Source organism: Danio rerio, chromosome 23, assembly GCF_052040795.2.
Source record: "Danio rerio strain M-AB ecotype USA chromosome 23, GRCz13ab, whole genome shotgun sequence".
Classification (NCBI taxonomy): domain Eukaryota; kingdom Metazoa; phylum Chordata; class Actinopteri; order Cypriniformes; family Danionidae; genus Danio; species Danio rerio.
In genome coordinates this window covers 34,328,626-34,355,606 of record NC_141043.1, presented here as the reverse complement: position 1 = coordinate 34,355,606, position 26,981 = coordinate 34,328,626, and the positions used below count along the sequence as shown (strand labels likewise).

Sequence of the window (26,981 nt, the reverse complement as noted above, 5' to 3'; positions counted from 1 at the left end):
CGCATGACCACCAGTTTGTTTTAGTGTGCCTAGAGGTTCAGCCCCTTCTGCAGTGTATATTTAGCAACATTCCCATGTGTTTGTTGACAGGTTGTAAGCACGTGGTATGGAAGGGGTCGGCCCTCGCAGCTCTGCACTGTGGCAGGCCCCCCGAGCCGCCAGTCATCTTTGGGAGCCCGCCAAATATTGGTAGGTCATCTCTTATTGGTTGTTGTGTTATTGTAGCACACAGCATTCATCCAACTCAGATATTTTTAAATCTGTTTTTTTGTTAAATTGGTTATTGAAATAGAATATAAAATATAACATCTGATAAAATTTTTTTTTTAAGTCGGAGCACTTAGTTTAAATATTTAGACTATTTAGATTTGATTGAATTTAAATCTAGTTGTGCTTTGGCTGAAAGTTGGTGTTTGTTATGGATAAACATTTGATATATAATCTGTAGAAAACTGTATTTTTAAAATGCTTAAATGGTTATGAAAGAAGTAGTAATTTGTTGGTAAATTGAGAAACTTGTTTATGTGCATTGTATGTTGGAGCTCTCTAAGTGGTATAACACATTCTAAATATTTACTTTGCTTTTATTTGTTCCTTTGTTTGTTATGCTTTTTATTGAATTGAATATTGAAATAAAAAAATTGGGAAAAAATTAGGGATGTCCCGATTTTTTTGCCCTTGAGTCCGACTTTGATTTTGAGTATCTACCGATAGCGAAACCCAATCTGATACATCTGTAATACATAAAAAAATAAAGAAGAGCGAACAAACAGATTCAGGATGTTTCTTATTTTTATTTAATTCATCTTATTTTAACATTCAACAACTCTTTTAACAAACAGAGCCCTCCTGTGAGGTAGCTTGAACAATAAAGTAATAAATAACATCAATTCTTCTCTTTTGGACTTAAAAAATTAATATAAAAACAAATAGCACCTCAACTTAAAACACCCCCCGCGCTCCTCAGGTTGTGCATCGTCCTAAAGCAACAACTCAACCCTCCCCCAAATAAATATCTTCCTTATAGTAACATCTGTTTTTATTGTTTGTTTAATGTTTTAAGTGGGCCATTAGAAAAATCTGTTGCGTTTAGCCTTGTGTGAATCTATCATTTCATTCATAATGGGATTAAAAAGGTCTTTAAAAGTCTTAAATTTGACCTGATGAAACCTGTAGAAACCCTGTTACTATATTAATTACAATTAATTATGTGTAATTACCTGCAGCTTATCGCGAATAACCCACATTTTAATCTCATATAGTAAGTACATACTTACTTAATCAATATTACATAGTAGTAAAATAAATAGTTACATGGTAACAAGGACACCTTAATCTAAAATCTAACAAAAAAATATCTACAACGTTTAGCTTAAATATGTAACTAGAAAAATATGCACCATTTGATTTGATTATTAAAATTGCTTGTAAAATTAGCTGAGAAAAAGAACTGAAAAAATAAAAATGTTATTTAGAAAAATGTGAACCATAGATTTATGAATGTTTGTTTGATCATTTACAACATTGTTGAAATTGGATGTAAAATATTTGGGAAATGTTATTTAGAACATGTATTTTAAAAAAAATGTTAATATTACTTTTAAGGAAATGTTTTGTTCCCGTAATTGTTCCTCTTTTTTTAAAGTCTTAAATGTATTTACTCTCATGTTTTGCTTATCTTGTGTCTAAAAGCGGAAACGATACACAGTCGGAGGCTGAATGGCTCTTATCGGTTGGGTCAGCTGGTCCCCACAGCTGTTTACCAACATATGAAGATGCACAAGAGGATTCTGGGACACCTGTCATCTGTATACTGCGTCACCTTCGACCGCACCGGTCGCCGCATCTTCACAGTAAGACATCTACTTTTATCACTCATTCATTTTTGTTTTTATGTAACATGCTTAGATTTTCTTCTGAAATTGAGGATGTTTAAATATGTGAAGTAATTGTTTTTAAAATGCTGCATGTTTCTGAAGTTGAAGTGATTATGGATGTTTATGCTGCGTGCCCTCTTTGCTGCTTTTTGAGTCCAGTGTTCTGAAGTGTAGCATTACATCAGGTTATGGAATTTTAATTTGTTCGTCATGTTCAGGGTGCTATCAGACGGCCATGGAATGTATTTGAATGGTTAGGTGACAAGGAGAAGATGCTTAGTGTATATTCTTTTATTTTTGAGTTTTAGTTTTTGCTGGTGTTAATTGGATGGATTTAAGAGTTGACTTTAAAATCAGCTTTTCAAAAGAAAAAGTGGGAAATGAATGATTTTTTTTTAAGAGATAAAAATATTCAGAGAATGATTTTGTTTGAAAGCAAGGAAGTGTTGTTCTTTTTTCAAGGACATGGAAAACCTGAAAAGAATTTGACATTTGTGATTTTCAGGAGTGAATTTGATTGAATTTGAATCTAGTCATGCTTAGTTTATTGTTGGTGTTACGACTTTTAAGTTTTTGCTTTAGGGTTTAAAAGGTAACATTTAAGGTGATAACATTTTGTGGTGAGTTGGTGGCAAAATATCAACACGACAACCAAAATACTGCAAAAATAAGTGAATTTATTTACAATAGTGAAAGGTCAAAAAAAGTCAATAAAGTATTATTTACAAGATCTCACAACATAAAATAAATCAAACAATGTAGATAAGGGTGGGGGGAAACAAGATGTAAGTGGCGCCAAATAAATGAAAGCAATATAACAAAACCCCAAATCTAGCTAACATTTACCCTCTAAACTCTCTAATACAAAATAAACAAACATAACATCTTCAGCGTTTTCACGCTATAACTAAACTACTCTGCCAACCAAAAATACTGAGAAAACTTACAGCGGGTGGCGCTCACTTCTAAACTAGTGTGTTTAGACAGTGGAGTTATCTGCGTGATGCAAAGTGTATATATAAATGGGGTTAATATATAAATAATCACTAAACACTGTGTTTTGACACAAATTTGTATGTAATTGATCATTAAAGTGCTGATTTTAGCCATTTTCACATGAAACTGAGCTTTGCAAAGCAACAAATATGTACAACTGGAAAGGGGGCGGTAAATGATGCAATAAACGTTTTATTTCGATTAATGTAATAATCGTTAGAAGCCAAAATTTAAATTGAAACCGAATTTCCATTCATTGCACAGCCCCACTGGTAATCTACTTACCTCTCAGGCCATCGAAGATGTATGAGCAATTCCATGCAAATGTCAACTTTGCCATAAAAAAAATATTTTTCGAAGTTTTTAGTAAATGCTTGTATTTTAAGATTCTATAAACATACTCAAAAATGTCTTTGTCAGTGTTTTCAAACTGTTATATTTTTATTTACCAAAGTCACCCAAGTTTCAATGTCACATCTGTCACATCCATAACAAACCTTTTTTTTCCCCATAAGTGAAAAAATTTAAAATAAAATAAAATCAATAATTTTAGTTCTATAGAGAGCCAACTCTTATCCTTTAAGTTACCAATATTTTTGGGGGGTTGTGCACTTTAATTCACAGAATTTCTATAGCATGTTGTATACTGCAAACTCGCTAACCTTTTTGGTCGCATCCATAACGCATGCTTATTTTCCTCATTTAAATTATAAACAATGTTTACAAGCTAATATTTTTCTGATCCCATAACTCTGTGTTAAGTTGTTTTAGAAAATATAAATAAATGTTTCAATATAATGTTAACATATACTTTCTATGTGAAATTACGTATTTAGATTTTGCTGCACATGTCACATCCATAATGCTAGAATTGCTCTTATGTGGCTTCACCAGAAAATTAGAGATGTTTAGCTGAAACTGTGGTTCTTGGTGATTCATAAGGTGCAAGTTAAAGGCTACATATCCTTCAAGAGTCAAAGGTATATAAATAAATAAATAAAAAACAGATAGAAGGAAAACAAAACAAATACCTGTAGCTCCTGATGACATACTGAGGTTCAGTCTGAATAGTATTTACATCATTATAAATTTTAGTGCACAGAATTGACAAGCAAGGTCTTGAGGACCTTTACCAGATGTCAGTCTGAAGAATGATCTTCTTGTCACTTAATAGTATGCAAAATAATCATTTTCACAGATTGAAAAGACATTAGGGTATCACCAGGAGTAACAATGATTCATTTTGTTTTGCCTGTATCTGTTTTTTTGACTCTCCGAAGAGTAAGGTTTTAGTTAAATACTGTAAAATGCTTCACTAAAGAAAATGCTTCACTAAGAAAGCAACAGTATAATATTTATCTTTGGATTCCATCACATTCTAATAACCCAAGTAGGCCTGTCGCATGAACTAATATATCAGCTTATTGCGCAATACACTGACATAACCTCAATCCCTTTTTGGTGACACAATATGTATTGTCCAACATGTTTACATAAAGATAAATGTCAGCAACATCTGATCTGATTGCAGACACAGCCTCTGCCATTTAATCTAATCTCTATAGGAGGTGTCAGCTAGCTCAGGTACATCATTTAGAAAAAATACCCTCTGACGGCTGAAGAAATGGTGAATTTTCATGTTTTCCTGAAAACTACTATTGTTTGGAGGAAGCTGTCCATATGAGGTCTGCTTCAGTGCTGCATTCTCGTCCATAAAAAATGACATCAAAACCAATTTACAATAAATTGACATTCTACATCACCAGTGACAGTTTATTTGAGGACATTTCGGAAATCCAACCTGAAGAATGAAAGCGCTTTTGTCTTTTGAAACTAGGGCTGCATGATATTGGAAAAAATGACATTGCAATATTTTCTTTTTCTGTGCTATATTTTGTGATATAAATTACACATAGTAAATGACCTAAATAACTCCACTTGGAAATAATTGAGATTATTTTGTAGGAGAGTACTTCAGCAAAAAAATAATAAACTATTTGGTGAGCATAAATGTAGATGAAAACAGTAGAACAAATATAGAATTTAATTAGTTTTTTTGTGTTTTACGATTTTAGTCTAACGGCTAAAGTTGGCGGTTCATTCCGCTGTGGCAATCCCAGGTCAATAAAGGGACTGAGCTGAAAAGAAAATGAATGAATGAATGAATGAGCTTAGTAACAGGTCTCAAAAACACATTTAATTGAAATCTCTCACTCTCTTAGGGTTAAACTTTGCGATGGCTCCACTGATCACCTTTTGAACTGTGATTCCTGGTTTTTATAATCCCACCTTGGCATTGTAGATCCTGCAAAGTGACTATTGCAGATTCGCACATTGCGGTATCGATGTTGAAACAGTATATTGCGCAGCTCTACTTAAAAGTGTTTATGCCTTTTTGCATTAATTTGCTGTTGTGTAATAATAAAATAGTCAGAAAAATGTACAATAATATTGCTTATCGCAATAATGTCATTCATTCATTTTCTTTTTGGCTTAGTCTTTTTATTAATCTGGAGTCACCACAGCGGAATTGACAGCCAATTTGGGAAACACCCATACATTTTCATTCACACACGCACACTGTGGACAATTTTAGCTTACCCTATTCACCTGTCTTTGGACTTGTGGGGTAAACCGGAGCTCCCAGAGGAAACCCACGTGAACGCAGGGAGAACATGCAAACTCCACACAAAAATGCCAACTGACCCAGCCGAGGCTCGAACCAGCAACCTTCTTGCTGTGAGGCGAGATCGCTATCCACTGCACCACCCACAAAAATGATTTATTCTGCCATATACAACATATATGTTTATTTTAACAATTTATTAGCAAATGTTTAAATTGACATCAACTAAACAGAATATAGCCTTTAGAAACGGTCTTTTATAATTAGTCCGTGCAAAAGTATTATAAACCTTATTACAGAGATTTACCTTTATAATATGGTATTCAGTTCATTTATATTTTATAATAATGCATTTAAAACTGAAGTAAAGAAACAAACCAAGAACTTTTTGTTTTGTTTTGTTTTGTTTTTTGAAGAACATTTGTAACCCCATCACTGTCATCAGTGGCTACCAATTTCCAACATTTTCACAATCCCAATTACAATTAGTCTTGTCACAATAATCAATATATTGACTTATCGTGCAACACTTAGAGAAGATCTCAATATTTTTGCATTATGTATTTATAAATAAATGTATTTACAAATAATGTTAAAGCCATTTTATAATGACATTTACATTCTACCTCACTGGTGTCAAAGTTTATGGACGTTAACTTAATATGACATTTAAAATAATATAGTAGGACGTTTATTGTTTAGGGTGCTTTCACACCTAGATGTTTGTTTTGGAATCCGGTGCATTTACCCACTTAGCATATGTGAAACACACAATTGTGCTCGGATTCACGCTAGAACAATCGATCCTAGACTGCCTGAATGAGGTGGTCTCGGCTCAGTTGAAACAAACTCTGCAGAGGTTTGGTTGTAGTGAGAAAGCAATACAATCCACAACAACCTATATCAAAGCTACATCAAACCTATAACAAACCTATATCTCAGTGTATTATGGTTATGCAATAGAGAACAGAGAATGATGAGTTAATATCATTCCCACCATTTAAAGTGTGTTTGATGTTGAATACGAAAGTGAAAGCATGCAGTCTAACTGAACTATTAAAACATACAGTATATGTATCAGTCTATATATTTTTACCACCCTTGACAATTGAAGTGAGGCTATGTATGGTGATGAATATGTCTGTGGGTTTTACTATTCAAAATTTAAGTGCACCTTTTCACCATAAACTAAAATAACAACATATGACAGCTGAGCGAAACCCAGGAAAATAAACCAAACTCTGACCAATGTGAGGAGAGTTTACTCTCACGTGACTTGTTTTAATATTTTTGGTCAAATTGGATTCATTTCACAATAACATTTTGTGTCCAACAGAAAAAAAACAAACAAACAGGTTTGGAAGTACTCTAGAGCAGTGGTTCTTAAACTTTTTTCATCAAGTACCACCTCAGAAAAAAATTGTCTCTCCAAGTACCACCAAAATGAGCAGTATTGAAATACAATAGCGTAGTTGGCCCAGTAAAGCAGCTACAAATCTGCACAGTTAAAAAACATGGCAGATTACCTCAGAAATATAGGCTTTATGTAAAATATGGCATATTATATACATCATTTTTGATACATTTTTAAATGTGTGTAGCATGTACATGACATACATCATTCCTTCGCGTACCACTAGAAGGAAGCCTGCGTACCACTAGTGGTAAACGTACCACAGTTTGAGAACCACTGCTCTAGAGTGAGTAAATAATTAGCATTTTTTGGGTGAACTAACCCTTTTAGCAGTCAGAAAATATAAACACTGAAGTACAGTGTAGCAAATATAAATCACTTAGTGCTGAAGCTTTAATTAGATGGCATGCCTCATTAAACCGTATACATACAACCGTCTGCCCACACTGTAAGGAGCTTAAAACAATGTCACTAAACTTTTCAGTGTGCTATAATAAAAAAAAACCATGAGGACGATAGTGTTAATACTGCATGATCCCTCAGTGGACATGACAGTCTTGAATGACCTGTTGAATCCGCTTGCTCCAGATGTTTGAGTGGGTTTGTGGTTTAAAGACTTGTGAAAGCAGCTGTGGTTTTATGTGTTGATCATCAGGGACTTGCCTGTAGGAGAGTTATGTGTTCACACTGTATGTTGTTACTGTGCTTTAAAAGTGCGGTTGTGCAGTTCATCATGGAGAGTACATTTATAGAGTACGTTTGTGATTAGTTTACATGGCTTGATGCTGAGGGTAAAACATAAATGAAGACTTGTAAATGTGGTTTGCTCTCGTGTTTTGAAGTGTCTCAGTATCGATTGCTGTTCTGTTCGGATGTGCCTGAGCCATTCATCATGTGCAAAACACGTTTTGCATGCATTCAGATCTGGGAGTGTGTAGTATTAAGGATCATACTTTGCATTTGTCTTTTTGAATACAGTTTTTATCTAATGTGGAGTTTATTTGCCAATGAATGGCAAATAAACCATACATTGGCAAATAAACTGGTTTCCAGTGATGGGTAGCAGCTGGAAGGGCATCCATTGCGTAAAACATATGCAGGATAAGTTGGTGGTTCATTCCGCTGTGGCGACTCTAGATTAATAAAGGGACTAAGCCGAAAAGAAAATGAATGCATGAATGTTTTCTATGTTGTGTATATTAAAGAGTAGTGGCAGACATAACCAATAAGTGAGGTAAGCAGCCGCTTAGGGTCCCAGGGAATTAGGGGCCAATGCCAAGGAAGCTATATTAATCATATAGCTCTTTTATACAATTTAATATCATATATTGTAAAATCTTACTGTAACTGATTTTAATGTTAGTACTTCTTTTCAAAAGTGGGGGCCTTCATGAATAATGGAACGTCTCTTCTGTACTGCACATGCTCGAGATGTGAGCGCTTCAAAGACACTTTGAGTCTGCCAGCAATCAGAGTCGAGCTGAGGTAGAGTGTGCAAGAGTGAGAATTTTGAGAAACTTAAGGGAAAAAAGTAGAAATAATCAAACAATGATACAAAGCTACTGTACATCCATGATCCTGCTTTCTGGCCAAAACCTGTCAGATGGTGAGCGCGTTGTTAAGCAAGGGCCTGTTTAAATACAATAGCATTTCTTGAAAAAAAAACTAATGGCCACCGATTCACAAACAACAATTATTCAATAGTATGTATATTTATTTAATAACTTTTTTTTTTTTTTTTTTTACAGTTTTTTTGCAGTTATTTATGAAAAAAAAAATCTTCAGATAAAGTGAATATCTAAAGAGACTGTTTTGAGTTTCAGTGCAAGAGCCCTATACCTGGAGATGCTTAGAGCCCCCAAATCACTAAGTCCACCCCTGGTTTAGAGTACAATTACATAAAAGCTTAGTTTCTGAAAATTCACATTCTCTTTCATCCTTTGTGGATGATCATGTTTCATAAAGGAAGCAAAATCATTTGAGCTTCTGTTAAAAAAAGACTCACATGATCATTTAAATTGACTTATTATTACATTAGTGACCTGAAATAGGGTAATATTTAACACTCATTTTAGGTTAGTGTTTGTTTTTTGGCATTTGTCAGCAATAATAAGTACATTAGTTAATGAACCAACTATAAGCAATATGTTTTCATTTAATTTTATTTATGTTGATAAATTTAAATGTATATTTTGTTAGTTTGTTGTGCACTGACTATCAGTAACAAATGCAACCTTTGATTTAAGGAACTCATCACTGGGAAACACCCGTACACTCTCCTTCACACACATACGCTACAGGACAATTTTAGCTTACTCAATTCACCTGTCTTGTGCCACATGTTTTTGGACTGTGGGGAAACTGGAGCACCCTGAGGTTAACCCACGTAAACACGGGGAGAACATGCAAACTCCACACAGAAATGTTTCCCGACAGCACTACCTACTGCGCCACCGCGTCGTCCTTGAATAAATGAATAATTCAAATTTTGAATAATTCTAATAAACAAATGGCAAGTAATTGTGCAGTGTTACTGAATTTTAAAAACTTTGGAATCGGTAATTTCAGTATCCCGATTCTATATTTATGAAGAGTTTATACATATTCAGCATATAAAAAATATTTCCGAAAGCTCATGTGACACTGAATACTGGTTGAATGAAATATGTTTTAAAATGTTTAAAAATAATCTAGGTTATTTATTTCCCATTTTAATGATGTATCTTGTTGTTACAGATATTGCATTTTATTTGATTAAATCTAGCATTGTTATGAAGAAGTGACTTTTTAACACATTTTTAAAAAATGTTAATACTAAAATAAAGTCATTTTTTAACATCAGTTAATGCTTTTGCAGCACTTATTCACCTTTGTTAATAAATCTTGCCTATTTCAGGCTGCATTTATGTCTAGAAAACATAACTTTTGATTTTACCTTTACCTTAAAACAAATTAACATTACCTTAAAAATGGCCATAAATAGCAGTGTTCATTGTTAATTCTGATTCAGTTTACAAATAAAGCCCCATTGTATTACTGATTTTTAGAACATTTTATTGCTTTAATGAAAACACTTCTGATGACTCTGTACGCTTTTGTTTATTACATACTAAAATAGCGAGCAGTTTCTAAAATTGTTTCCTAACACTATAGTTTTGACTATTTGAATCAAACAAATTCAACATTGGTGAGCAAAAGAACTCCTTTAAAAACATATTACTCAATATAAAATATTAAAAGTGTAATCTGTTAACATCAGTCAATTATAGTCATCATGAGGTAACAGTGAAAAATCCACACAGAGCAGGTAACAATAAACACATAATTTGAACATTTACTAATACACTATGAAACACATTTGTTAGCACTAGTTAGTGCACTGTAAACTAAACCAGTACCTGATTTTAAATTATACTTCTTATTTATTAGATAATGTTACCAAGTAAGACTTTACACATATTGTCACTAAAAAACAATCTTACCGACCACAAACCTTCGCACAGTTGTGAGCAAGTGTCCTTCATAAGTCAGCGCCATCTCTGTATCCTGTTAGGTTATAAATGAGCTTTTCTTCAGCATTGAGCCTCACTGGAAACTAAAGTCTTATTTTCCTGGTGACTAAACAGATATTTTTAGCCTATGAGCCTTCTGATCTCACGTGGACAGATAATGTTTTGACTGTGAGAGAAGAGCAGAGGTCAGAGGTCATTCACTTGTTGTTGCCCTGTAATCACGGTCACAAAACTTCTTCAAGATTCTGTAGGCATGCATGCGTGTTTCCGTTCAGCCTTTTCTCTGACATTATCTTACTCTCAGCCTGTGGCGTGAGCTTTTGTTAAGCGTCCTGTAAGTACCGCGCATATAGGTGTGTGTGTGTTTTGCTGATGTGTGTTTTTGAGCGTTCACTCCTGGGTTCCATTTTACTCTGCAAGTTTTTAATGCTCCAGAAATGGCTGAACAGCAAGGATTACTCCCCCTCTTTCTGCCTCTCCCTCCCTTTTTTCCCTCTATCTCTCTCTCTGTTCTCTTTGTCTTTTCCTCTTTCGATCTTGGTCTGCATTTCTCTTTCGCTCTGCTGCTTTTTTCTCGTTCTCCTGGCGTAGGGGGGTGTGTCTGTGCGCGCATGTCAAAAGAGAAAAAAGTGTTTCTTTTATGGATTTGGCTGCGAGCCACGAATAAAATCATCTCTTTCATATTCCCGAGCCATTAGCTGGTGTGTCATTGGCATTCCGTGTGTGTTTAACAGATCTTCAGGAATTTTTGCTTGTGTTTGTGTGTGTGTGTGTGTGTATGGCATGGGGATTCTTTTTTCTTTGCTCAGTTCAATATGCATGTGTGGCTTGCTAAAGTCAAAGTTATTTAATTCTTGTGTTTCTGAAAACAACTGCGATTTTTTTGTGTTTGCTGAACGGCAAGCTGATTATCTAAAGAGAAAATCGTCTTTCCATCAAGCTGTGAATGAAAGATGGAGCTGAAGTTCCTGTAGGTAGAAAAGCACATGCTTTTTATGGTGCTCTGCTTGTTGTCATGGAAATGCAAAGCCATGGTGCTGCTTTTTTTGTTAGGTAAAAAGCTTTTTTTATTGCAAAGAATTCATGTTGGACTTGCTAGATGAAGATTTAGATGTAAGACCTTTAGAGGTCTTCTTAAGGAGGTATTAGGATGACAAACGATCTTCTATTCTGAAGTTTTGGTTCAGAATTATTATTTTTTAAAATTCTTTTGAAAGTATTTCATGCTCACCAAGGCTGCGTTGTAACTGTGAAAATGTACAGTCAGTTTTTTTGTTACTATTGAAATCTTTTTTTTTTTTGGAAACCTTGATACAACATTTGTCTGTTTAGTGAAAAGTACATTTGAGGAGACCGGAGCTGAATTTATTTCTAATGTTTTTGAATAATTCCTTACGCTGTTAAATAAAGTATACATATATAAATACATTTCCATTTAATAATATGTTAAATTAATAATTAACTTTAATAAATCTAAATATATTTATTCAATATTTGTATTAATATTTATTAGGGCTGCACAAAATTGAAAAATTGTTATATTTTTTCTTTGCAATATATATTGCAATATAAAAACAATTTTACGAGGGATGTCCCGATCAGGTTTTTTTGCCCTCGAGTCTGAGTCATTTGATTTTGAGTATCTACCGAGACCGAAACCTGATCCGATACTTTTATAATATATAAAAAAAGAATAAAGAAGAGCGAACAAACAGATTCAGGATGAAATTTATTTATTATTTATGTCACCTTATTTTAACATTCAACAACTCTGTTAATCTGTCAAGTAAGAAATAACATAAAGTCTTCACTTTTGAACTGTAGTGCAACAGTAAATATAAAAAGAAATAGCACCTCAACTTAAAACACCTGGCAGGCAATACCAAGTTTTCATATCTCACAGTTTGCTATGGCAATGCTGTCGTCATCAACTTTATAATATAGAAATTCTGCACGCATTGTTGTTTCTGTGTGTCTGTCAAGAAAGAGGTCTAACTCTATGCCTCCGCATAACTATAGATGTGTTTAAAATAATGAAGGTGTGTGTGTGTGTGGTGTGTGTGTGTGTGTGTGTATATATATATTCTGATTCCGATAGTCTTTAATATAATGATTTTTATACATTTATCAATTATTTACAAATTTGTTTTTAAACTGTAATCACATTTTAAAGTGTTTAACTTTCTTAATGATGACAAGCATTGCATTAGTAAAGCTGTATAAGACTATTTTATTTATTAGAAACATTGTGTACAAGACCATTTTTATGAAAAGCGTCTAATTTTTATGTCTGATCTGAACTCAATTAATGCCCGAAATTATATACAGTGCCTAAAGATCTATTTTAGCAAAAACATTATTGAATATCTATGTTTTGCAAATCATAAAATCTGAATAGAAAGGAAAGTGTTTTGAGGGGAAAGTAGTCATTACTGTTGAATCATTTATTCATCTAATTGTCTTTATTTGATCTAGTTGCAGTTTGATATATTGTGCAGTGACAGTTGACGGTGTAAATATAAAAAGGGAAATTTAATTGTACAAACCAATGCTAGTCAACCATTGTCATGCCTAATAGTTTGAAAAACTCTATATTGTTGTTCATGTCTTGCCAAAACTTGTTCATGTCCTTCAAGTTTTACACACAGAAAATAACAAACTGTAAAACAAGGATATGTTTATTTTATTTCTGTGGCAAAAAGACAGTAAAAATAGCATTTATTGTACTATTTTACTTTATGTTCTATAAAAACAGTTGTAGTTCCCATGATTTGTTTTATATTTAATTGTCAGCATATAATTCACAATCATGACAGGCCTGATAATAAATGTATGTTTCATTCATTAAATAATATTCACTGAGCAGTGGTTCTCAATCAGACCAACAACATGAACAAAGACAATTAAATAAATAAAGTACATTTAATTTCATGCTGACTTTATGAATAATATAAGTTTCCAAAGTGGTTTTGTTGAGAATGACATCAGTTTAGTTTTATCTTGGTACTCAAACTTAGGTAATGTACTTCTTTTGACACAGACCTTTTATTTAATTTTACTCTTGATCTGAGCCTTTGGAATTGAATTTAGCAAATTTCAGAGACCTGAGCAGTATCGGGTTTAGCTTCTGTCATTTGGCTGAAATCTCTGCATGACTTTAAATCACAAAAACACTTTCTAGTGCATTTTATTTGATTGCAAACAATCCAAAAGACGTCTTCAGTCTAAAAAGTAGCTGATACTAACTGGGTTTGGTGTGTGTGTCCTCAGGGATCGGACGACTGCTTGGTAAAGATCTGGGCGACGGATGACGGGCATTTGCTGGCGACTCTGAGAGGTCACGCAGCAGAGATTTCAGACATGGCTGTGAATTATGAGAACACCCTGCTGGCGGCCGGCAGCTGTGATAAAATGATCAGAGTGTGGTGTTTGCAGACCTGCGCCCCGCTGGCGGTTCTGGAGGGCCATGCCGCATCCATCACGTCATTACAGGTGTGACACATGCTCACATTCACCGCTTAACACTCATGACACACACACTTATGCATGAGAAATTGCTTGTGTGAAGACTTCTATTTAATGTCATTTCTTGCTATTTACTGTTACGAATTTTACTGTGAAATCAGTTTAAATCTTGGCCCTTTTTTAGGTGTATAGGTTGCAACACAGGCTAATTGTGAAAACACACCCCATTTAAAAAAGTACATTTCTGGAGAGCTAGAATGACAGTATGTAGCCAGAGATACGTATGGCTGCATTTCATTTTTAAAATGAAACCTACATGGCGGTTTGATGGCGCCAATGGATTCTGTTTCTTTTCGTGCTACCAGCTGACTGGTTACCTCCATGAGGACCGCTTTTCTGCTGTTACTAGTTTGCCCAGTGGCTCGCCGCATAAATTTACAGACTTGAGACGCAGAGAGAAGTTGACTGCGACAATCGGGTTTAAAGGGTCACGAAACACCAAAACACATTTTTTGAGCTGTTGACATATATGTGTCCCACACTGCTAAAAACACTATTAGGACACCTATATTTCGCTAAAAAGTGTAAATTGGTTGTTTTTGCGTTATTTCAAGCAAATTTGTACTTCCGTTTTGAAACGAATTTTTGAAGCTGCGTCACGGTCATGACATAATAGCGTTGTATTCCAGCGTGCAGACTGGGCGTCTGTGCCAGAGTGAGTCTTATTACGTCTTACAGTGTGTTGCATTAATGTATGAGTAAGGCTTGGTTCAAACCAATCAGCGCGCTCTATTGTGCAACTTCATTAATATTCATTACTGTCAGAGTGTAGATGGCAGAGACGCCACGTTGTGTTGGCAAAACAAGCGTGAAGTGTTGCTTTTATAGTTTGCTGCAGTTAAGTTTCGTTTTCATTTTCTCTCTGTGAGAGCTCAGACTCACGTGTGGATTACAGTGTACGCGACGCGCGACAATAACTTACATGTCTAAGGAGGATTATTGTTTACCTGAGAGCTGTTCTCATCTGCAAACGCTGAGATCCAGATTCGCTTTAGTCTCCTCTTAATAAAGACGCGGCTCTAGTTGCTGGTGATTGTCCTGTCTCTACAGATTTGGTAAGTGAGCGACCAGTGCTCTTTGTTTATTCAGTTCGTATTTTATTCGTATCAAACAAACTATTGCAACAAGTGTAAACAAGTTAGCACTAACAGTTACAACCAAACTATAACCTCGTGTTGGATTTAGTGACCGGAATAACACACGCGGCTTTCTGACGCTACCTGCCGAGTGCATCTAAGTTTCCGGGAAATGCTGAGTTTTTTTTCTCTCATTCGCCGTGCGGTATCAAACATTGCATGAAAAATACACGCTTAGAGCAGCTCCTCGAATCAAATATCACGTTTGTCGGGAGGGACATGAATGAATTCCCTGAATGAAAAAGCCAAACTGCAGTTAAAGTCCACCATTTAATAATCTGGCAAATAATTCGACTACAGATGTCCATGTAAACACAGTCACATTGTCCGCTGGGGTTGTGTGTTTTGACTCTGAAATTCAGCGCGCCCAAATAGACACTCCCACACCAAGCCTCTTTTCTTCCTCCGACACTCCCCCCTAAACAGAGCTGGACACACCCACTTTTCTGACTTTTTCCAAAATAGAGGTGTGAAAACACCCTGCTGAAACGAGGGGGTTTCATGGCCCTTTAAAGCCGGCTAAGAATGGTTCCAGAAAGCAGGTAAAACAAAAACAAAAGGAAAAAAATAATAATAATCAAGTAAATAACTATGAAGAAGTGGTAAGATCTGAAAACATGGTAAAAATCAGGCAGCCATGGGGGCTTTTCTTTTTCTGGATTTTTTTTGAAAGCACTGTTGGTTGGGATTAGGGAAGGGGGTGGGTGGGTTTATCGAGCAGTCGGTCAGTCAGTCGTTCGACAGTGGCCTCTGGTGGAGTTATGCAAAAACAGCAGGCGCGAATGACACTCGCAAGAGAAATTTGATATATGAAAAAGCATAGGCAGCAGCCTCTTGAGGATTTACGCAAGAAGAACAGGTGTGAATGACACTCGCGGGAGAAATTTTGGATCTAAAAAATCGTACACACTGGCCTTTGGTGGATTTATGCTAGAAGAGTAGGCACGAATGGCACTCGCTAGAGAAATTTGAGAACTGAAAAAGCGTACACAGTGGCCTCTGGTGAATTTATGCGAGAACAGCAGGTGCAAATAGTAATTGCGAGAGAAATTTGAGATCTGAAAAAATGTACACATCGGCCTCTGGTGGATTTACGAGAGAAGAGCAAACGTGAATGACAATCGCGAGAGAAATTTGAGATCTGAAAAAGCGTACACAGTGGTCTCTGGTGGATTTATGCGGGAAGATCAGGCTCGAATGGCACTTTCAAGAGAAAACTGAGATCTGAAAAAGTGTACACTGTGCCCTCTGGTGGATTTACGCGAGAAGAGCAGACATGAATGGCACTCGCGAGAGAAGTTTGAAATCTGAAAAAGCGTACACATTGACCTTTGGTGGTTTTACGCTAAAAAAGCAGCCGGGAATGGCATTCGCAAGAGAATTTTGACATTTGAAAAAGTGTACACACCAGACTCTGGTGGAATCGTGAAAACAAAAACTGCAAAAAAATTAATAAATAATAATAATAAGCTCCTGGGATGTACTGTCCAGAAATGTATGCTGGGGTATGTACCAAAAAATAGCCCAGATTGGTAAATTACAGAGAAAGACAATCATATCCCACACCACTGTTGCATAATGGTGTAAATAGTTGCCGTTATTGTGATTTACTTTCTCTTTGGCTGGAACTTGGACCTTTTAATTCATTATTTTCCCAGCTGATGGCAGAACAGAGTGGTGAAAATAAACAAAGCATCGGGATAAGGGTTTTATGCTATAATGCAAAAATGTAATATTTTATAAGCAATTAACCTTTATTGTTTGAATTATTACTGTGGAAGAGGGCAAAGTTACATAACTGACTGTGACAGCGGAATAGTGTTAAAAAAGCATTAGCTGTATAATTTATTTAAGCTGCAATGCAAGTGCCAGCACAACACTGTATATGTCCATATTATTGCAAACCAGACACTTTTAACTGTGTGTGTACAGTGTTGCTCTGTTACTGTCATTTTCTGGACCTGTTGACTTTTGACTGTTTAAATCAAAATAGAGTTACTTCAATAATTATGATGAACTTCATAAAACTTTGAGTAGTTGGAAATATACTCCACTGTTCAGATGTTTGGGTCAGTTATATAATGTTTGAATAAACATAGAAATGAATAAAGAAGTCTGGGTCACACTTTAATTTAATGTACAATTCACCCTGATAACAAACCATCAACTAAGACCTTAAGATTAACAAGATACTAGTTAGCAGCTTATTAATTGTTAGTATTAGTAGTTAGTAAGTAAATAGTTGGGTTTAGGTATTGGGAAGGATTTGGGATGTAAAATAAGATCATACTTTATAAGTGCTAAAAAACAATACTTTAATAATTGCCAGATAATAAGCCAGTAGTAAATGATGTGAAATGTTACTTAAACTAAAGTGTTACCAAAGTCTGTTAGGCTAAGCCGTTTTTTTTATCTGTAAAATATTAATATTAAGAAGTACTATCATAATTTGAAATGCCATTTTTCTGATGCTAAAGCTGAATTTTCAGCATGAATGCTCAAGTCTTTATTGTTCTTCAGAAATCATAATTTAATGTCTAAACTCTAAGCTCTCATATAAAATGGATAAATAAATAAAAATAAAACAATACACAAAAAAATCTAAATCAAAACAAATTTCCTTTTGATAATTAAAATAAAATTGATGCATTTTACAGGATTATAAATGGCTTTGCTTTTACTTTTGATCAATTTAATTAATCAGTGCTAAATAGAAGTGTTGATTTCTTTAAAAAAAATCTTAACCTTTAATATAATCTTACCTATCCAACTCTTTGTATGTTTACATCAAATTAACAATATATTTTGGATCGTATAGCACAGACATGCATAGCCTTCTAATGTGTTCTAGTGTGTGTGTGTGTGTAGTTTTCTCCTCTGTGTAGCGGCAATAAGAGGTTTCTGTCCTCCACTGGAGCTGACGGCACCATCTGTTTCTGGCAGTGGGACGCTCGCACGCTCAAATTCGGGTGAGTCTTTATTCTTGCACACATCTGTAGGGTTTTAAGAATTGGAGTGTTTTCTTTGCCACCCAGAGCAAGTATTTGAGACCCTTTTTGTATAGCCACTAAAAAGAGAAACATGTAATTGTAGCATGCAGCTGAAATATTATATTTTGACTATTAAAAACTTTAGGTTAATTTGCTGAGACAGCTTTTAATTTTTTTATCATTATTTTTTGCAGAAATGACACCCTTCACCTTTAATAGGCATCAAGAGCCAATATTCTATCATTAATCTATATTTCCTTCTGCTCATCATTGTTTCTGTGTTTTTTTATATGTGTGTGTGCAGGCAGCGACCCAGCAAATTCATTGAGCGGCCCAGACCAGGAGTGCAGATGATCTGTTCCTCATTTAGTGCAGGTGGGCCAGAGTGTCAAAGCTCTTTTCTCACCTTTACCTGCTCCCATTTATCAGTTATCTTTTACCATTCACAGCCTCTCCCATTGGGAACCCATGTGACAAAATGCTTTTTGTTTTAGCACTGAGCTTGTAGTAAAACATGATGTTTTTGAGATTGTTTAAAGAGGCTACTTCTACGCTATTGTGAACTAGAATATGAGTGTTTTTCATGACCAATGGAAGACTGTTGCTATAAAATTAGAATAAACACAAATTATCATGGGATTTGTTACACTCAGAAAATTATTTTTGCTGCTTGTTCAAAACTTCTAAAATCTTAAATGAGCTGAATCAACACAAATGTTGAAGTTAGGAAGGTACAACTTAATTGTTTTATGTTCAATCCCCTTAAATTTGTTGAAACAAGTAAGATAACTTAATCTATTTGTGTTGGGACCACATGAACAATTGTGTGGAACCCAGCATTTTTTAAAGTGTAAAAAGAATTTAAGTTAAGACTGCAACAAATTGAGAAGATATTCTGAAGAATGTTGGAAAAAGTAGCCACTGATATCCATTGTTGAGACAAAACATCTATAGCTATTTTTCTGTACATCGTTCTGTGTGTATAACTGAAGAAAGCAACTCAAACAGGTTTTGATTGATTGGAGGATGAGTAGATGATTTGTGGGTGAAATATCACTTTAAATGTTGAATGTATTCAAAACAGAACAAGATAGGGCTGTATGATATTGGAAAAATCTGATATTGTGACATTTTATTTTTTTGCAATAAATATTGCAATGATTGCAGTTACAGTTTGATAGATTGAAGATAGTTTGAATAGTTCGGTTTGACGGTTTTCTGGGAAGTCTAACAGTATTCAGGTTGAGAAATTGAATAATCACAATGCAAAAAATAAAATGCTTTTCTTGCTTTGTTTTGTCTCGTTTCTAGTCCAAATACCAAAAAATTCTTAGACCAAGTAAAAATATTGTTTACTTTTCACCGTCAGAAAAAATGTGTGAAAATTAAGTTTTTTGCTTGTTTTAAGGAAATTATCTGCCAGTGGGTTTATTGAAATAACCTTGTTTTTGCTTTGAATTGTAGATATTTAGAAAGAAACAAGACAAAAATTAAAAGTAAAAAATGTCTTCTTTTTTTTTTTTTTTGCATAAATCATATAAATTCCACACAAATACAGTGACTAAATACAATTCTGTGGCTCCTGGTCAACTGTAATTCAGACGAACATTGCATATCTTTGCGATGTGATTATTGCGAATGTGCACTTTGCAAAATAGATGCTGAAACAATATATTGTGCAGTCCTAGAACAAGATAAAATTCTGCCATCAATTACTCATCTTTCCTTGAGCAAAAAAAGAAGATATGTTGTTATTTGGCACCCACTGACTTCCATAGTAGTATTTTTTTCCTACAATGGAAATCAATAGGTACCAGCAACTAGTATTTTTAAAAAAAACATATTTTATGTTTAATAGAAGAAAAAAAATAAAGAAAAATTTGACAAATTAGAGAGAATAAATGAGGCTGTTTTACTTTTTGGGTGAACTATCCCTCTAAATAAAACACACATTATAATAGCATTTGTTACAAAACAATTCAATTGTGTTTGGAGAAAAATAATGCCTGATTTTATCAGTTATCACTGATCCTTATCAGTGTTCAGAAGAGAACAAGATACAAATCTGAAAATATGCTGAAGTCAGAAATCTGTTCCATTAAAAATTATTAGTAATTCTGTAAATCTGTAATTTCCCAAATGATGTTTACATTTTTCTCAGTATTTCCTATAAAATTATTTCTCCTAGAGAAATTCTTATTTGTTTTTATTTCGGCTACAATAAAAGCTTGTTTTTATTTTATAAACTATTTCAGGGTCAATATTATTAGCCCCCTTAAGCAATATATTATTTTTCATTGTCTAGACAACAAACTATCATTATACAATGACTTTTCTAATTACCCTAACTTGCCTAATTAACCCAATTAAGCTTTTAAATGTCACTGTAAGCTGAATACAAGCATCTTGGGGGGGGGGGGGGGGGGGGGGTTATAACGGCATTTGTTATATAGAAACAAATGTGTAAATGTAGCCTGACAATGATCAGTGCTGAACTGCTTTCCTTCATAACATGTGGTACAGATTTTATATAATATCTCAAACAAGATAGCAAATGAAATAAATTTTGTGAGAAGATCTATATTTATTTATAAGGCCTGTCAATGTCATGCACACAGTCTCGCATGAACAAACAACAAACTGTGATCGATTTGAGACAGCTGTAATATTTAAGAAGCACACTCATGTTTATGTAAATGCATGTTCTCCCATAGAAACATGATCTGAAGTGATTATTCTCGTGTTTCCATTGTTCTGAAAGCTGATAGCAGATTATAGAGTGATGATGGATCGTTTTGGCTTAAACATTTTTCTGCAAAGTGGGGCTATAAATATCTTGTTGTCAGACAGATATCACAGACTTTTTAAAAGAGAGCGCTCGGCACTGCGGGAGCTCTTTAAATACACATTTCTGAAGAAAAAGAAACACTCGGCTGACTTTAGTTCTTTCCTCTTCTGTGTTCACTTGATCTGTTTGAGTTTCTTGCTCATAAACACTCGATTGTGATTATTGGTTATACTTGCATGGTTGAGTCTGCAGGAAAACGATGACAGAACGCTTGCTGATGATGGATTTTGTTCTAGTGTGTGTGTGTTTGTGCGCATTAATGCTGCGTTATTGATGATGATGGTATAATTTATGTAATGTTAAGTGATATTTGATGATTTCAGGTGGGATGTTCTTGGCGACGGGCAGCACCGATCACATCATTAGGGTTTATTACTTTGGAGGTGGACAACCAGAGAAGATATCTGAGCTGGAGTCTCACACTGTACGTAATGCATTTGTTTGCATTTCATATTTGTGTGTGTGTGTGTGTGTGTGTGTGTTTGTGTGTGTGTGTGTGTGTGTGTGTGTGTGTGTGTGTGTGTGTGTGTGTGTAAAGGAGACATTTACATCTAAATGTAATGTAAAATGTAGTTTAGAGTCTTAAAATTTAGAGTATTAAAATCATGTGGAGGGTAAAGCATGCATAGTGGTGTTTTTCCCTATAAACACGCAAATTAGAATGTGGTTTGTGACTTTATAACACCTTGTCACATGCAGAGTATGAATTAGGGGGAGCTGACTTCCCTAATTAATGATTGATCCCCCTCGAAGGATGTGAAAACAAGATGTATGGGTTGTCAGTCTGCATCTTAAAAACTAATATTACTAATTAATTAATTAAATTTAAATTTACAATGCATCTGGAAAGTATTCATATAGCTTCACTTTTTACACATTTTTTAATGTTACAGTCTTTTTCCATAATGGATTAAATTCATTTATTTCCTCAAAATTCTACACACAATACCCCTTAATGTCAATGTGAAAAAAAGATTTTTTTAAATTGTTGCAAATTTATTCAAAATAAAAAAAGCTGAAAAATCACATGTCCATAAGTATTCACAGCCTTTGCTCAATACTTTGTTTATGCACCAATTTGTTGATGGTAGCAATTACAGCCTCAAGTCTTTTTGAATATGATGCCACAAGCTTGGCACACTTGTCTTTAGGATATTTTGCCCATTCCTCTTTGCATTACTTCTCAAGCTCTATCAAGGTGGATGGGAAGCGACAGTGTACAACCATTTTCAGATCTCTAGAGATGTTAATAGGATTTAGGTCTGGACTCTGGCTGGGCCACTCAAGGACATTCATCGAGTTTTCATGAAGCTACTCCAATAATATTTTGGCGGTGTGCTTTGGGTCATTGTCCTGCAGGAAGATGAGCCGTCGCCCAGTCTGAGGTCAAGAGCAGTCTGAAGCAGGTTTTCATTGAGGATGTCTCTGTACATTGCTGCATTTATCCTGACTAGTCTTCCAGTTCCTGCTGCTGAAAAACATCCCCACATCATGATGCCGCCACCACCATGCTTCACTGTAAGGATAGTATTAGCTTAGTGATGAGTGGTGCCTGATTTTCTCTAAATGTAATGCCTTGCATTTACTCTAAAGAGTTCAATTTTAGTCAGAGAATTTTGATTCTTATGGTCTGAGAGTGGCGACACAGTGGCGCAGTAGGTAGTGCTGTCGCCTCACAGCAAGAAGGTCACTGGTTTGAGACTCGGCTGGATCAGTTGGCATTTCTGTGTGGAGTTTGCATGATCTCCCTGCGTTTGCGTGGGTTTCCTCCGGTTGTTCCGGTTTCCCCCACAGTCCAAAGACATGCGGTACAGGTGAATTGGGTAGGTTAAATTGTGTGTGAATGAGTGTGTATAGATGTTTCCCAGAGATGGGTTGCAGCTGGAAGGGCATATTCTGCGTAAAAACGTGCTGGATAAGTTAGTGGTTCATTCTGCAGTGGTGACCCCACGTTAAAGTTAAAGGGGCTAAGCCGAAAAGAAAATGAATGAATGAATGGTCTGAAAGTCCTTCAGATGCCTTTTGGCAAATTCCAGGTGGGGAATGGCTTTCGTCGGACCCCTCTACCAAACAGGCCTGATTAGTGGATTGCTGCACAGATAGTTGTCCTTTTGTAAGTTTCTCTTCGCTCCACAAAAGAACGCTGGAGCATAGACAGATTGACCATCGGGTTTTTGATCATCTCGCTGACTAAGGCCCTTCTCCTCGGATCACTCAGGTTACATGGTTGGCCAGCTCTTGGAAGAGTCCTGGTGGTTCCAAACATCTTCCACTTACGGATGATGGAACTTTCAAAGCAGCAGAAATTTTTCTGTAAACTTCCTCAGCATTGTGCCTTGAAACAATTCTGTCTCGGAGATCTACTGCCAATTCCTTTGTCTTCATGCTTGGTTTGTGCTTTGACAAGCACTGTCAACCCTGGCACCTTATATAGACAGGTTTATGCGTTTTCAGATCATGTCAAATCAAGTGACTTTACCACAGTTTTAATTGAACTGCAATTAAGCTGCTGAAACATCTCAAGAATGATCAGTGGAAACAGAATGTACCTGAGCTCAATTTAGAGCTTTACTGCAAATACTTATGTGTATGGGATTTTTCAGGTTTTTATTTTAATCAATTTGCAACAATAAAAAAAAAATCACATTGTCATTATGGGGTATTGTGTGTACAATTTTGAGGAAATCCATTTATTTAATCAGGTAATAAATTTTGGAATAAGGCTGGAACATAAATAAATGTGTTAAAAGTGAAATGCTATGAATACTTTCCGGATGCACTGTACATATGACCACCTCTATAATGGCTTAAACCACTGTGAATGCATAGTCACATCGATTAATCTAGGCTGATAGACATGGTAAATGTTCACTTTTCTTGTTTGTTTCTACATATAGCCTAAAAGTAAAGTAAAATTAGATGCATAGTTTGTATAGTTTGACCTACAGTAAAAAGCTAATTACAGGATATTGTAGGTCAGATTACACAAACTATCCCACAAAACAATGAACAATTAAATGTGTTGTATTAATAAAATAGATGTCATTTAATTTGATTCACTGAAGCATGCGGTACACAAAATAACTTACTGAAAAATTATTTAAGTCCTGGCCAGTAGGCATTTCTGCGGAGTTAGCATGTTACACGATTGTTGGCGTGGGTTTCCTCCAGGTGCTCTGGTTTTTCCCACAGTCCAAAGACATGCACTATAGGTGAATTGGATAAACAAAACTGGACATAGTGCATGAGTTGCATGAAACATATGTTGGAATCGGTGGCGGTTCACTTCAATGTGGCGACTCCTGATAATTTAGGGACTGAGACAAAGGAAAATTAATGAATGAATAAATATTATATGGTATAGACTAGTAGTCAAAATTGTGAGATTATTAAAGGGATTATTAAAGGGAAATCTTAGCCATTATTTACTCACTCTTCACTTGTTCAAGTAAACACACACAAAAAAAGATATTTTGAAGAATGCTGGTTGCTGGCACCTATTGACTTGCATAGTAATCTTTTCCCTACTTTGGAAGCCAATGGGTGCCAGCAACTAACTTTAAAATAATTTCATTTGTGCCCAACAGAAGAACGAAGCTCATAAAAGTTTAATACCTCATGGAAGAGTAAATGAGATCATTTTTGTTTTTGGGTGAATGATCCCTTTAAGTTGATTCCACTTAACAAGGCTACACTTAAGACTGACTTAAATCAATACATTATTAGTAGGGCTGGGCGATATGGCAAAAATTAAATCTTTATAGTTATTTTCCATTTTAAACGATGTCGATATATGTTTCGATATCAGATGTAAATGCTTCCAGATTTAAAAGAGTACCTCAACACTGCCTGAAGCCACAAAAATTAGAGAGTGCATTAAATGGTGGCTGAAAATTCAGTGCATCTCTAATATCAACACACTTTTACATTCCGATTGTTGGAGATTTCTGCTGTGTGATTGGTTCCTAGATTAATAAAAAGTAAAAAAGGCCAGAGCTTATCACTGTGATTGACAAATTTGTGTTTGGATGTGTTGCATTAAAGCACCCCATTTTCCTGCTCTCTACTGGTCTTACTATTGCAGGAATGCTTATTGTTTTGAGGTTCTCCTCATGTTTTTTATTGACTTTTTTTTGTTTCCTCAGGACAAAGTCGACAGCATCCAGTTTTCCCATAGTGGAGACAGGTAAGCAACTCTATGTGTACATGTGAGATCATGTACGTGTGTGTGTGTGTGTGTGTGTGTGTCAGTTTTGTTGGATTAATGGAACACAGAGACTCTTATAATTACTTTGAGCTGATGTTGTCAGCAGAAAAAAGAAACTTGTTCCCAACACACACAAACATGCGTGTCAAATGCTTGCAATAAACTGCAGTACAAGAATTCAAGTGCATGAAACATCTTTCTACTTAAACAACCGGCATGTGACAGTTAAACACACACACCAGCCCTTATTCGGTCTCCGCGAGCTCTTTTATGCTCCTCACTCACTCTATTTTAATGAGCAAATGTTTTTGCATTGGGGGAAGGGGAAAACCGACAGGAGAAGAGGGAGAAACGGAGGAGAGAGAAAGAAGGGGAGTAATAAGACGGAGAGGTCTGTAACAGGTCCCTGAGGAATTAAAAAGATGGATATTCACATGAACAGATTCTTTTTACGGCATCCAGTGTTACGTGTTAGAAGGGGTGAAAGCTCACCAATCATTAGACCTGCAGGAAATACTGTCAAAAAGAAGAAAACTATGTCACAAATGAGTAGACAGCATGCAGAAACATGCAGCACTCTGTCTTATTTGAGATTAATGTATTCTGACTCATTTATAGATTTATACTAGTTCAGAGTAATGCAGTCGTATGTTAATGCAGACTTATCATTTCATGGAAAATTAGATCCAGCCACAAACTTTGAGTGTAATGCATTGTTCATATAAATTTTAGGTTTCTTTTTTTGTCTATAAGGAAATTTTTCTTGGACAAAAGGACTGCCGAGCACAAAATACACAATAGATGCATAATATTATATGAAAAAAGTTAACACGAATAGGCAGTTTCCAATCATGCGGTTCTGGTGATGTGCGAAATTCATATGGAGGGCAGGAAGTGAAAAAAACTAAATGGGAGACATAGAGAAAAGTCAGTATTTTTGCGATTTATACCATATTTATAAGATATAAGTAAAATATATAATATATAAAAGATATTAAAAAAAACATAACCACATATGTTGGGCATGATCCTTATATTATAAAGAGGGCCTTAAATATATCTGCCTGTCATCGAGGCGGTAGATACTGTATACGTTACATGAAAAATACAATTGTAAATACTATAGTGTTTGGAAGCATATAGAAATTGCTGGAATTAAACTGTCATAGTAGTTCTATTGTTGCTGTGGTACAACACAACTGTAGCAATAAATTATTAAATTGACTTCAGTTTTCTACACTACACCATTTCAATGCACAACAGTTTACACTAAAATTACAGTATTTATTACAGTTTATCAGTTTACCATGCTACAGTATTCTGTAGCATTCATTAAGAGTTATACACATTATACACTTTACTATGTGGGTCAAAAACTCGTTTATTATATATTACTGAAGTTTTTCCCCATGCAGATATCTTCTATACATCACAAAATAACAAATGAAAGCATATAAAAGTGTGGACGCATAGTCTACATTATTATTTATTTACTTTTGTAAGGGGGAAAAGTGCTCCACAATAATAACCATCTAGGTTTGTTGCAAGGGTTGCATTTCTTTTTTGTTCGGTCGATAAACTTACCATCAACAAACATTCACAGCTGCTCCGCATCTCGATGTTCACGTTACGGTTGTTTATTCCTCCAAAACGCTATAGGCATGTGTTATTGCAAAACATGACAGACATTTCATTACAGCGATTATATGGCAGGGTACGTTATTTATATTCTCCTGGATTTTTCTATAGGTGTGATATTTGTAGTATCCAATTTTTAAATAACACTTGTTTATTATTATTAACACATATTTAAACAAATAGGCCTGTATATAATATTTATTGGTGCTGTC

The 26,981-nt window shown here is 35.1% G+C and overlaps 1 protein-coding gene across 3 annotated transcripts in view; it reads left to right on the top strand.

Annotated features, from left to right (window-relative positions):
* The window catches only part of phip (PHIP subunit of CUL4-Ring ligase complex), a 69,460-nt gene that overhangs the window by 5,202 nt on the left and 37,277 nt on the right, over positions 1 to 26,981 (top strand). For all 3 annotated transcript variants that reach the window (XM_087307442.1, XM_087307441.1, XM_087307443.1), the window contains 7 exons: positions 91 to 189; positions 1,693 to 1,853; positions 13,696 to 13,917; positions 17,955 to 18,055; positions 18,381 to 18,451; positions 21,248 to 21,348; positions 25,070 to 25,110. In XM_087307442.1, the coding sequence (XP_087163568.1) occupies positions 91 to 189; positions 1,693 to 1,853; positions 13,696 to 13,917; positions 17,955 to 18,055; positions 18,381 to 18,451; positions 21,248 to 21,348; positions 25,070 to 25,110 (796 nt within the window). The remainder of the gene's footprint in view (positions 1 to 90; positions 190 to 1,692; positions 1,854 to 13,695; positions 13,918 to 17,954; positions 18,056 to 18,380; positions 18,452 to 21,247; positions 21,349 to 25,069; positions 25,111 to 26,981) is intronic.